The following is a 13,921-nucleotide window of genomic DNA, read 5'->3' on the forward strand; positions in this document are numbered from 1 at the left end:
TTCAACTGAAATAAATCTTCCACAAAGAGAGGAGGCAGATGGGATGCTGAGAAACTTTTCTGTTCTTTGAGCCTGTGTATCTCCTGAGTGCAAAAACTTTAAAGGTGCTCTTACAGAAGTTTTCCATTTATTATTATTTTCTGTTCTTCAGATTTTTTGAATCTATACTTCCATCAAACTGTGAGTGGGAGGAAGTCTGATTTTAAGAAGTGTAGTATACTGGGCATAATGGTTTTCTCCATTTTCAGGTCGAAGGAGGGCTGTGGTAGAACAAGGAACAGAGTCAGGAACTGTCTAAACAGCATGCTCGTGAGTCAGTCCTGGAACTCTGTGCCTGGTTTTACTCCTCCTTTATGAAAAAAGAACAATCTTGCTAATCAATACCTCTCTTTCTGCAAGTCCTTACTCTTCACAATCCTCCCTCCATTTTTGCTGCTAGGGAGAACAAGGTTTGATCAAACACTGTACTTTAAAGCCATTCCCATCCCTGGCTGTGTCTTGGGCTAAGGCCTGGCATAACTGCACACTGATGGACTCCATGCACTCCTAATAATTAACTCTTATAATATAGAGTCAATACATTAAACTCAAGTACACTGGGCAAGCTAAGCTTCACAATGTACTCAGAAAATAACAACCTCAAGGTGGCAGCAATGTTTCATTCACTTTTCTCAAGATCGTGATTGGGAAGTGGTGACAAGCATCTCTCCTAAACAACAGCATGTGTCTGAATTTTGATAAAGCTGTCTCTGTTGGGCTCTTTACAAAGCACACAGGATTTCAAAGAGCTACTCTGTTTCAGAACCCAGGTTAGCTAGTTCTTCTTGAGATGACTGTGAAAGTTGCCTTTACTATCAATCTGCACAAGAAAGAGACTCTGTAGCCTAGATGATGGATTAGGAACAAAATATGTAAATTGTTCATACCTTTGATTTTTGCCTGGCAGTGTACAGTATTACTGAGACCAATGCACTCAGATTTGCATTCAATTTTTTTCCATATGTATTTATTTATGCATTTATTTCCTCATATACAAGCTAACAGATATTTAACTGGAATTTAATTGTCTTACTAAGGCAGGGCAATAGATTAAAATATCACTCAAGGTTGCTCAATCATTTCACTACAGTAACAAATACCATAAGTGCCTAACAAAAACACAATGCAGGTAACAACAAAAGCCAGTGTAAGTCTGTCTTACATAAAACCCACAGCAGTCAGTACCTCTGTGCAGACAAAAGGACATTTTAAGACCCATTGGCCTTTCTGTAGATATCATAATTTCTATATTCTAAGCAGTTCAGTACAGCTGAGGAAAGGACATATCATGTCCCAAATTTTTTTTTTCTTTTAACACAGTTAATCCTGCATAAATGAATGAAACAACAGCTTATGGGAACCCTGCATTGATGCAAAAGGAGAAGTGCCAAGTGTTGGTAGAATTTAGAACTTGGGCAAAGGACAGGATTCCTACAAAGAGCAATTTCCCCAGTTTTAATCGTTACCAGGGAGACAGAATTCTTTTGCAAGAGAACTCAAAAGGCTGGGAAAACTATGCACTTCATGCACTTTTCCCTTGAACCAAATACAAATGTGCACTGTTTGTTAGGATTATCACCTAGACAGCTCAAAAATGAGGTGGAGAAGAAGCAGACTTTTCCAAAGCTTAATTTTATCTTGCCACCACATACAGCATAAAAATCTGCTAGTTTCTTCTACTTAGGATGAATCAGAGCAGTCATTCTGAAATTACTTTCAATTTGTGGTACTGAGGATTCAACACATTTTTAAAGCCTCAGGACAGTGGAGTATTTCTAACTCATAACTAAGTAACAATCATCTTTAACAGACTTATATAAAGCTGCAAAATTATTTTTCTGTCATGTGAAAAGCAAATATACAAGATTATGTAACAAAACAGTTACACACAAGCATTAGAAAACCATTCTTAAGAGTAAGGAGAGGTGCAAAAGTGCATTTGCAAATGCTGAGAACAAATGTTTTGCTCTGCATTTTATCTGTCAAACACATCTCTTACTGAAGCAGAACTGAAATACTGTGAGGAGGTATTCAGTGACCCATTCCATCATTATGAATTATTATGAAATATTCTCCTTTCTTAAAAAATAGGAAGACATAAAAAAAAACAGTGAATTGTCTAATGTTTCCAGGATACAAGAAAATAGCAGTAATAGTAAAGAAGGCTTTAGTGACCTCATCTGGAAAACAGATCACAATCCTGATCATCTGTGTGCAAGAACAATGGATTCCCATTAGACCACAGCTAGCAAGATCATCATGGAAATGGAAAAACTAATTTATCACAGGAGATGAAGGCAGCTCATAAGACAAAGCACAAGATGAGAAAACAGTCCATTTATATCCAATAATTAGGCTGGAAATCCGGGAAATGCTTTTACTGGAAAGAATGAGCTTTTGGCTAAGTGTTCCATGAATAGTAAAACACACAACATGCAAAAATACTGCACTAGTTATGTGTTGAATAGTTGATGAGTTTACCAAAGTCATCATGCAAAGAATGGGTGGCAGTGGGAGAGTGGACTTGAACTCAGAAGGTTTCTCCCATCTGTAACACCTATCTGAAGACAGCCTGCAATGCTGCAGCCCTGCCATCTCACACAGTCTGTGATAAAATTAAATGGGGAAAAATTGAAAAGGCTGAATCAAAAGTTAAGCAACAAATCTCCACTGAAATTATTAAAATCTTACCAAACAGATTACCAAACACTAGAATAAAAAAGTTGACATGTTGTAAATAAATTCAAGAAATTCAATAATTTTCTACCTTTATACTGGTAAAGCTTGCTCTAAATATCATGGGTATGCATCTACAGAATATTTTGGACAAAATTTTAATATACAGAGCTTTGCAGAAATCATGTGATATATACAGATATAGATATGTGAAAACACAGAGTAAATCACTGTTTGGCAATGGTTAAGATCCATGATCTTTGGTTTCTAAGTTGAGCACATAGATTAAGTTTAAAAGGAGTGTGTTTCCAATGAACACATTCTTCTCCATCTTGTAGAGATGAGCTATTTGATGTTTCCATATCAAACAGACTGGTATCTTCAGTTTATCTTTTAAAAATCTGATGTAAAGTCACTTGAAAGGGGCCTGCTTAGTCTAGCTTCAAATTTGCCATCAAATTCAACAACGTTGCCAAAGGCATGGAAATTACACACTGTTCTCTACATCCACCTGGAATAAAATCAAAACAAATGAGCTTAAGCTGCAGCAAAAGGAGAACTAAATCAGATAGTAGGAAAGCAATAAAACCAAAATCAATTTCCAGTGAAGACCACAAGCTCTCTGGTCCTTCTGTTCCTGGGCTTTTCCTCCCAGAGCCGATCAGACAAACATCAGTCAGAAATGGTACCACGTAACTGATTCTGCACTTCCGGTGAATGTTTCTCGACTGTAAAACCGCGCTTCATTTCATACTGACCAAGAGTACTTCATGTCTCAACAGAGTTGTCAGGAAGAAAAGCTGGCAAGAAAATAAGGCTTTGCGTGTTCTCTGCTGGTCATGGCTAGAATGTGACAAGTTAGTTTTGTTTTTTACTTTCAGATCCATTTTAGCTGGTTTTGTTCCTCTGCTACACCCTGTCATCTATGCTTTACTTTGCTACAAATCAGGATGGAAAACGAGCCTTAGAACTTCAAGTCTTCACCCTCTTCCACGTGGAATTATAATTCAGTTTAGGCAATCACTGCTTTTTCTCATGAAGCACATTCGTGGGAATAAATGTAAATACAAGTTTCAAAAGGTCAACACATGACATACATCTCATCAATGCAAACCACCAGATCATCACTTTTCTTAGCACAGGCTGATAAAAGCAAACCTCTCTAACCTGTCCCAAATAGTGCTGAGCTTTCTGCATAAGTTCCAAATTGATTCTGACAAAAAAGATATTTGTTAGAAGGGAAAAAGGCACCACCAAGAGGCAAGGATGAGAGATCAGTAGTGTAGCATACTGAAGCAGACTCACTTGTAAACATTTTTCCTAAGACTTCTAAGCTTGTATTGAGCACAGAGGTGACAGTCAAATAATTGACTAATTCCAAGAATGGTGTTTATTTTTTAAAAAAGACCAAGCCTGAATGTAATGCAATTCAATTAAATCAAACTGAAGTACACACTTACACTCCTGTCTGGGAATCATACTTAATTTTCTTTTAAAAAGTAAAACAATCCCAAGTCTATGTAAATGGCTTTTTTTGTAATTGATATAACTAACAATGATTCTGACACCAAAATACAAATTTCACTCTGTTTAAGAACACAATTAAGAGGGCGTAGCAAAATAAGATCACTTGTAGAGGTGTTCAAGTGCATAATCTCCACAAAAGCTCTGAACCAGTAGCTTGACTCAAGAAATATCTCTCAGCCATTTCCATTCTTTCCTAACAGTTTTCAGAGCATTGTGGTTTTTACTTTTAGAACACTAGTTCTGGCCCTCAAAAACTTTTATATTTCTGCACACTTATTTTCAGTGAAGCCCCTGAGCATATACACACACTTACATAATTGCTCTTACCTAATTTTATAAGTATTAATATTTCAAGTATTACCTTCTAGTCTCTCTTTTCCATTGTTACATTGATGACTCTAACTCGTGGCTAACCTCAAAAACAGCTCAACATCTTGCACAACATCTTATTATTAAGTGGCTGGTAGAATTACTAAGAAGCCAGGCTTTTGGCATAGAGTATTTGGAACTAAACAAGTTATTTCTCTGGTGTGGGAATTACTGAACTCTGGGATGCTTGTTCCCTGTGCAAGGTGAAGTAGTTCTGTATTGCAAGTAAGATTTTAGCCTCATACCAAAAACAAAACCCAAACCAAACCAAACAAACCCCAACAGCAAAAACAAACAAAAAACTCCAACAAAACTGGAGTCAAGTATAACAAGAGAACCAGAGAACCAACAAGTCAGAGGAAGCTATTATTAAAATCTCACTTCAAGGAGCAAGCAAGATCCTTTTTCTGTCAGCCAACTAGTAATAACAATTAAACAAACCCACATCTTTTAAAGCACAACAGATGATTGTTGTTTGAAAACAAAGTAATCTCCTCATTATACATAAAAAACCTAATGCAACCTGAAAGCAATATTAGCGTGCTCAAGTAGAAGTATAAAAATCTACTGAAGATAACTAAAATGGAAGTGGATTTTTAACAATTACTAGAAATTGCCTGAATTAACTCAGTTTTTCTTTATTATAGAAATTTGTTATTAAATTGAACACTCCAGTCAAGACTCTATGTTACTGAGAAGCAGTAACTTAACTTTTTGTTATGAAAAGGTAGATGGTTGGATGTCTAGACTACCTTATTTCACACTACATGGTTCTATTAAGTTATGGTAAGTCTCAGTTTTAAAGGAAAAAGGAAAAAAAAATCTCATTTCCTATGCCAAGCAGATACCATAATTTAAATAGTGTGAAGGAAAACTGTTTCCAATGTACAGTAGTTTTAACTAGACTTCGTAGAAGAAATAAATTCAGAATAAGCAACCTAACTGACCAAAGAAATTACATATTCACAAATATAAAAATGTAATTGCATTAATTACTTTCAAAAATTGTTATCTAAATAAAACCCTACATTGAGCATATGTGCCAAAGCAGGTCTAAAGCTCACAAACCAAGTAACAAGAAAAAAGATGCTGCAAAGCAAAAACCCAAGAATGCATAAGTTTTAACCTAAATCTGAGACAAAAATCCAATTTTCTGTCCCAAATATTTACCCAGATATCTTAAATTCACGTATTCCATCAATACAGGAAGCCACAAAGCGCTCATCAGGATTACCCACAGGAAACTTTAAGTGAGCCCCTTCAAAACACAAACCTGAGAGACCAGGATAACCAACAAGAGTTCAGGTAAGAAGCTTTGAAAATCAAAAACCATCTTGAACTACAACTAATTATATAGATGATAACACAACGACAAAACTTATTATAGAAACCTAGTACGCACACAGAGCCACTGAGACAGCCATTCCTTTTTAAGTACAGCAAAAAAAGGAAAATAATCTAAATCCCTAGTTAACACTAATATATGAAATGCATCTGGAAGTTTACACTCTCCCTTCAGTTTCAGATCACTGAATAAAATCCTAACATTTTTTCCAGCTACAAAAACATGGTCAGCTAAAGTAAATCACATAAATGCTAAGCCAAATAGAAAAACATAATAGAACAGGTCCAGTTTTCATCTCTGCATTTCAACCAGACAGCATTTCAGGACAACCCTCAGAGGACAGAGAAGCCATGTCCTTCTAGTTTCACCACTTATTTATTGGCTAAAAAAGGTCACATTAAGTTGAAGGCATCAGCAATTTAAGACCTGTACTTTTTCAGAGGCCAGATTTCAGGTGTTCAAGAATCCCCTAACATCTGGCAGCAGATGCCTCTTCATAAAGGAATGAAGAGGTTTACATAAATGTAAACCAAACGAATGCATCAGGACAAACAGTCCTTTAACAAGTTAAAAGAACAAATGACTAAAATGTCCCAAATGGAACCAAACAGTCTTCACAATTTTTCATACATTTAGGGAGGGAAAAATTCAACTTTGCTAACATAATGGTATTATGAATCTTATTCTAATGGTATTATGAATTATAAGACTGTAAAAGTCACAAGTACTTTCTGGCTTCTGCTCATGGGTACTTCATGGTATACTTAAAAAATAAACTTCTAAGCTTTTTCCTACATGTGCATTCCAATTTCCTACATGTGCATTCCAAGGTCACACAGATTAGAAGGACAGATTATTTCCTAAACATTTTTCCTCTTCACACCAGGGGGATGTTCTGTCTTTTAAAGGAATTAGCAGAAAGCCTTTTAAGTAAACTATAGTGCAAGTAAGGACTATATTGCAGAGGTACTGATGTACAGGCTGCATAATCTCCTTTAATTGAATTTAAGGCCAATTAGACATACACCTCTTGGGACTGGTCTTAGTATCTCCCATTCTGCTTCAGAACAAGGAACCAAAGCAGCTTTCCTTGTCTTGAAACTACAAAATATATGACCACTTCTGTGTTCTACTACTTCACGTATTCATATTCAAAATGATGTATTTTTTAAGACTTCTGCTAACTTACTTTAAGTGTCTTTACCAAATCCCTCACTTCATATGAAACAGCATTGCATTTTATGCAGTAGTTCTGCATTCAATGTTTAAAATATGTACAGATTTTCTACTGAAGCTCCTATCATAAACCTACTGATTTTGAAAGCTCACAGAGAGCAATCCAAAACCGTAATTTCCACTAGAAACTTAGTGCTGCAAAATAATTATTTCTGACCTCCAATGAACTGTATATAATTTTCTGGAGAAAGATCATAAAGCAAGGGGACTCATTCTTCTACACTGAGAAAACCTGAAGCTATAAAACCATACATCCTAGCCAAAAAACAATAGACTGCTTGAATCAGTCATTGGTTATTACCCCCTTCTCAGGAATAAAAAATACTGAAAAGCGAAAAATACAAATCTTTTCTTCCACAGGAGGCTGGAGAACCAATGGAAAAAGTAGTCTGTGCTAGGCTCATTAAACAGCACTCCTGTATTTTACAGTCGCCTTTAAATATAGCAGAGTAGGTTAGAATCCAACTTTGCACTCCCTCATACAGGCCCTGAAAAAGAGAGAGATTTCCACTGGATACAAAACATTAATAACAAGAAGCCTGTCAAACTGATGGGAAATTGAGTTGGTCCATATCTGTTATGACACAATATAACTTATGTTACCAACAGACTTCATGCATAGCACATCCATATTTAGCATGTGTTACCACTGTAAATTATTGTTTTCTCTAAAAAGCCAATTTTTATTGAAACAAACACTAACACATATTCTTACCTTTTTGGATCATTTAGCAATAAGCTAAGAGTGCAATTGAGCTAAAAAACACATATAGTATTGAAAAAAATGTGAAGTCATAATCAAAGTGTCAGAGTCACATATGAAAGAAAATTCTATCAAATAAATAAAGTAGTATACATACTTTTCTGCCTGGAGTTTTGTGGTTTTTACAATCAAGTCCTGGGTTTGTTCCTTTGCTGCCTAGAATATAATTAGAATTGTTAAGCAAGCGAAAAACACAAACATATCAACTGTATTAAACAATCTTTAAAACAGGTAATACTTTTGAAGCTTTCTGAGTATAAGCAATTTAAATGAGTATATTATTTGAAATAAAAGGCCTTCCTGAAACAAGTATTCATTAACTCTCCCTATGTCCAGGCAGTAAAATAAATAAATTTTTATCCTTATCCATATATATTTTCATGTTTATATACATATATATATATACACAGTTTATTTTTAATTTATATTTAATAGAGAAACGCTATAAATGTTAGTGAAATAGTTCTGACTATTTTGTTTGCCTGTCAACTGTACATCATTTGCTGTCACAAAATAAAAAAATGAAACAAATACCTCTGGATGCTAAACAGCCCAGTACCAATGTCCACTCAGACTTTTTAGAAAAGATGATGAACACAGCTCTGCTAGTCTAAGCAAGCCTAGCTCTACAGTCCAACAGCTTACAGAGCTGCATGGACTAAAGACAATTATTAGGAAAAATAACTTTATATCTTTACTGAAAAGATGGTCAGGCATTGGAACAAGCTGCTCAGGGAGGTGGCTGAGTCACAATCCCTGGAGGTATTTAAAAGATGTGCAGGTGTAGCACTGAGGGACAGGGGAAGGTGGTGGACTTGGCAATGCTGGGTTGGACTCAATGATCTCAGAAGTCTTTCCCAATCTAAATGACTCTACCATTCTAACTTAGGAAATTCAACACAGCCCTAAATACTGAGTGATGGCAGTGCAAGGGAATCCATGCAGAAACAATTCTGCATCAGGCAGCAACCACATAACTGAAAGGATTGCTGCAACTGAAGAGTTCTGAAACTTATTGCTCTGTGAAAAGCTAAAAGACAGCTGGATTTTTTGTCTTCACACTGGATGCCACCAGTGAACCCTTATGCAGAAAAACTGAGACAATTTAACAAAAAAAAAATCATAAAATCAAAATTCATTCAGTATAGAAAAATACTGCAAGTGAAGAGGTGGAAATGGCAATAAAGACATTCTGTGAATAACTTCAATGCTGTATTACAGCCATATTACAGCTTGCCAAATTGAAGATGCCAGTCTTGAGACGCCTGAGAGGTTTAACAAAAGTATCTATACAGACTGATTCATTTCAGCCTTTTTATCTGCCACTACATTAGTTATAACAGAAATGCAGTAAAGGTACAGGAATGCTTTGAAAGGTGAAAGTAGGACCGTAACAATTCATGTCCAACTTAATTGCAAATTTCAATAAACAAAGAAGAGGAAATTTGCTTTCTTTCCAGTACTTTCTGGGCAGAAGTACTGATTACCATGAACAATGCCAACAGTAGGACAGCAGAAAAGAAGAAAAAGCATTTTTTCTGAATCTAGCTGGATATACCAGGAGGCCAGTGCTTACATAAGTGTATTCAAATACACACCAGATATTGTCAATATTTTATGTATGAAATATAAGAGTTTACATCTAACCTAACCAGGTAACTGTCAGACATGTTAGAGAAATCAGAAAGTTGGTATTTGATGTTTCTTCTATATCCAAAACAGAAATATTTTTCTCTTCCTCCCCACCTCAGTATATTAGTTAACAATTTCATTATTCTTCAACCCCACTGAATTCCATTTTAGCACTTGCTCCTTCTCTCCCTTTCAGCCACTCTATTTCTCAAGTCACTGTCCTAAAATCAGATGTGACAATATATGGTTATTTGGATCAGATGGTACTACAACCTTACAAGATAACAAAGCTAAAAAGCTTTTTGGTTTATCCAAATATATTCCCTTTCATGTCCTGCATTTGTTCTGCTTTCTTAATATACTGGTCTCTTTGCACATTTTTCTGCATTATATGCCCCAAACCCTCCTTTTTCTATTTGCTCTATTGAGCTCATTTTTGTCTCCTTATTCAGCTTGAGCACATGCCTGCAAGTCTTCCTGTCATACTACAGATAAAGTACCAGAGTATTTCACAACTGAGAGCTAGTTCACAAGCTTATTAACTTTACATTCATACAAAGAAAAAATGGATTGAACGAAGACAAGTTATGAGTTCTACAGGGCTCTAGAGGAAACCTCCTGTGGGTCACAGAACAAAACTACCTACTGACTTTAACAGTAAAAGAAATCTCTGCAGGGTGGCTCTACTCTGGGAAAAGAAAAAAAATCACAGACAACAGTTACACTTCATGATCTAAAGACAGAAAAGAGCAAAAATCTGCATGGACACTTGACTCATTTCCACATCTAAGAGCTTAGTCCAATAGTTCCTGAACTGCACTGGGAATATACTCACATTAACAATGTTCAAAGAGATCTGAGACCTCTGAGGCGCATTACCCAGTTCCTTCCAAAATTAAGTACTGCAGTTGGCTATGCTGTACTCTCACATCTTTTGGTACAAATTCATCAAGTCACAAGCATTTGAACAATAACTGTGAAACCTATTTATCTAAGTAGGAGGATATCTAATATCCACACACACATACATACGGAGAGGAAAACAACTGTTTTTACAGGATTTTTTTGGTGAAGGATTCTTATTCACATACTATAACTTATGTGCTGTATTGGGAACAGGCTTGGTTTGGCAACACATCTACACTTCAGGATCCATAAGCCATTTATATGCATCACTGCACTGAATTTTGAACTAGTAACCTAAAACCAAGCCAGACTTAGTAATGCACCATAAAACACAAATTTCCTACACTCCCCAGCTCCACCATGAATATTACGGACTCAGGATTAAGATGAAACAGAATTGGTTTTGTTGCATATTGGCATTCTGAAACAACATTAAGAAACAAAACCAATACACTGAAGATGCACACCAGATCTGCCTCCCTCTTTGAATTACCAGATTACTTTCCTATGAATATACTTGAGGTATTTGCATAAACACATAACTCAAGAAACACAGTCAATACAAAAGCCATTTTAAATAGAAATACACAAATTAACCCTTAACTCTCACATCCAATCTAATAAAATATTTTCTCTCCACTGATGCACACAAGGATTTCACATTGCTGTTATCAAAATAAGTAGATGGCTGCATTTTGAACTGCAGTTTGGAAGAAATTAAAATTACTTCCTTGATACAGTTTTCTAAACAAGTAAGAAGAAGCATATTAATATCCTAAAGTAACATAACATGCATACCATGGAAACATTTTGCTGCTGCTCTTAATCCTCAAAAATAACTCTTTGTCCTTTTAAAAGGACGTAGTCACACCTCAAAAGGAAAAATATTCAAAGCACTTCCATTTATGTAATACCTTCAAACGACTGGACATGTCTTCACAGCAGCTGCTCATTGCTTGCACATCTTCATTTATACTCTCAAGTTCCTAAGTAAGTTCAAATAACAGTAACTGGTTTTAATCAGAAATGCTGTGTCCAGGCCCAGCTTCCCACCACAATTAGATGCCCCAGTTTCAAGGTACATTGTTGCTCAGGGCTCCCTGTTAGTCAGTGCAGAGTAACGCACCCCTAAATATGAAGTAACACTCAGGACTTGGATGTGTTTGAAACATCCAATGCAACACTTCCAACAAATGAAACAATATTACTGTAAAAAAATATCTGCCCTGGAAAGTTAAAATCTCTTTTCATACTTTTTTCTTTTTTTAAACTTTAAATCACGTAGCAGTACTCTTGTAAAATAGCAAGTCATGCTGCAAAAACATTACCTCCTTAACTTGCTTGAATATGTGCACAAATTCTTCATTGATGGCCAAGCTTCTTCGTTCAATGTCTCCACGCAGGTTCCTCCGGGTGCGCAAACTGTTTTCCACAAAAAAGGTCGAGAGAGCCTTGAGTGCTTCCAGCATTTCCTAGAAAATAAGAGAACGACCTTCAGTTTGCATGCAGTTACAAAGAAGCAGGTTAAATAGTCTGTACCCACCCCAAGCTCATGGACTTATTAAAAATAAAGCAAACCTAATAAATGGTTTTAGAGGAAAAGCTACCTTAACACACTCCACATCAGCTGGCAAACCACTAAAATCATTGCTGAGCTTTTCTTCTTCTAACAGAAAACTCTGTCCACAATTTTGCAGTAGCTTTAACCAATAAGACTATTTTTCTGTAAATGAATGACCTATCCACAGCGAGAAAACATTTAAATTACAAAAAAGCTTGAGAAGTGCCCTTCCGAGGCAAGTAATACAAACCTCCCTACGATCTGAAGGGATAAAATAGGAGCGTGGCATGTTGCTGGAGAAGCGAAAAGTAATTTTATTCGCAATTAATGCTGCAAAGGACCGCCCGCAGCTCCGCAGCGGAACTGAGGCTACGGCAGGACTCGCCTCCCCGCCGCGAAGCCTGTCGGGGCCCGCGGCCCCTGACGGCTCATCCGGCCCCCACCCCGTCCCGCCGCCGCCGCCCGACCCACCTTGTCATTGTCCAGGCGGGTCTCCAGGATCTTGTTGAGCTTGCGGGACAGCGGGTTGGTGCCGGGAGCTGCCGGGAGCCCCGGGGCGGGGGCGGCGGGCGGCGGCGGCGGCGCGGCGGTGTCGGCCATGGCTGCGGCCCTCCCCGGCCACAGCGGCGCCACACGGAGAGGCTCCGGCGGAAACGCGCTCCGAGCACTTGGTTCCGGCCTAACGCAGGCCGGCTGTAGGGCCCGGCCTCGCCTGGTGCAAGGTGGCACTCGGGGTTTTTCTGGTTATTTGTTTGTTTTTACTGATAAAATAAAAAGATATAATAATGAAAACATTAATAATTAAAAATAATTTACTCACTAAATAAAGGATTTCGAGTGGATGATAGAGGGTTCACTTCATGAGAGCAGATAGCTGTATTTATTTCACAAAACAAGTGCTTCAATTATGAGCACAGCTAGAAAGAAAACAACAAATGAGATCTCTGTTGTATAAGCTCACAGCAGTGGCTGTAATATGTGTCAAAATGAAGATGCTGTCTTGTTTCTGCTGTGCATTTACTCACACAGAGGTGACCTCCCAAGGCCTCCTCACAGCTCCAGAGCACAAAATCACAGAGTCAATGAAGTTGAAGAAGATCTCTGAGATCATCGAGCCCAACCTATGGCCTGACAGCACCGTGTCAGCCAGACCATGGCACTGAGTGCCACAGCCAGTCTTTCATTAAGCACCTCCAGGGATGGTGACTCCACCACCTCCCTGGGCAGCCCATTCCAATGCCCAGTGACCCTCTCTGCGAAGAAATTCCTCCTAAGGTCTAACCTAAACTGCCCCTGGTGCAGCTTCAGACTGTGACCTCACTTGTCCCATCTGAAATGCTGAGGTGCAGCAGAGGGATTTCTGTGGGCTTTTCCAAAGGACAGAAAGCAGATACATAGATTAAGGTAAGATGCCATGGAGAGAGAATGACTAACAGTGCACAGCTATTATATAATGTGAAAAATCCGTATTTTATAATTGGCTTTTCGCAACTATTTAAATGAATATTATATGTGTTATGTTAGAAAGTTATGCTGCATTAATTTTCTTAAGTAGTGTGTTAAATATAGTTTTAGGTTATAACATAATGTTAAAGTAGAAACTATGCTATGTAAGATACTTTTTTTAAAGAGAGGACTCTCAGCGAGATAGCTGCCACAGGACACCTAAATCTTTCACAGAAAAAGAATTTATTGCTCTCTTATCGAGTTCTTCCTGCCCTGCTCAGCCCTGAAGATGCCGTCAGGATTCAGAGGAAGAAGTTGACACTGACCAACAGAATCCTTTGTTTGAATGGAATTTATGCATCATGTATGAGGTGTATGAACATGCAACAGGCTATTGCTTTTAAGGGTTAATCCTCTGTTA

General features: G+C 37.4%; 1 protein-coding gene across 3 annotated transcripts in view; it reads right to left on the reverse strand.

Annotated features, from left to right (window-relative positions):
* COG6 (component of oligomeric golgi complex 6) overlaps positions 1–12,673 on the reverse strand; it is a 55,449-nt gene extending 42,776 nt beyond the window's left edge. Inside the window, exons 1-4 of one of the 3 annotated variants that reach the window (XM_036378744.2) lie at positions 12,526–12,673; positions 11,822–11,965; positions 11,408–11,479; positions 8,053–8,111 (exon numbers count right to left, since the gene is read on the reverse strand). In XM_036378744.2, the coding sequence (XP_036234637.1) occupies positions 8,053–8,111; positions 11,408–11,479; positions 11,822–11,965; positions 12,526–12,654 (404 nt within the window). In that variant the 5' untranslated portion in view covers positions 12,655–12,673. Of the gene's footprint in view, positions 1–8,052; positions 8,112–11,407; positions 11,480–11,821; positions 11,966–12,304; positions 12,420–12,525 lie in introns of those variants that run through there. The other 2 variants (XM_036378761.1, XM_036378751.2) reach the window with 2 other exon arrangements.
* Between the last annotated feature and the right edge of the window lie 1,248 nt (positions 12,674–13,921).

This window comes from Molothrus ater, chromosome 2 (assembly GCF_012460135.2).
Source record: "Molothrus ater isolate BHLD 08-10-18 breed brown headed cowbird chromosome 2, BPBGC_Mater_1.1, whole genome shotgun sequence".
Lineage (NCBI taxonomy): Eukaryota > Metazoa > Chordata > Aves > Passeriformes > Icteridae > Molothrus > Molothrus ater.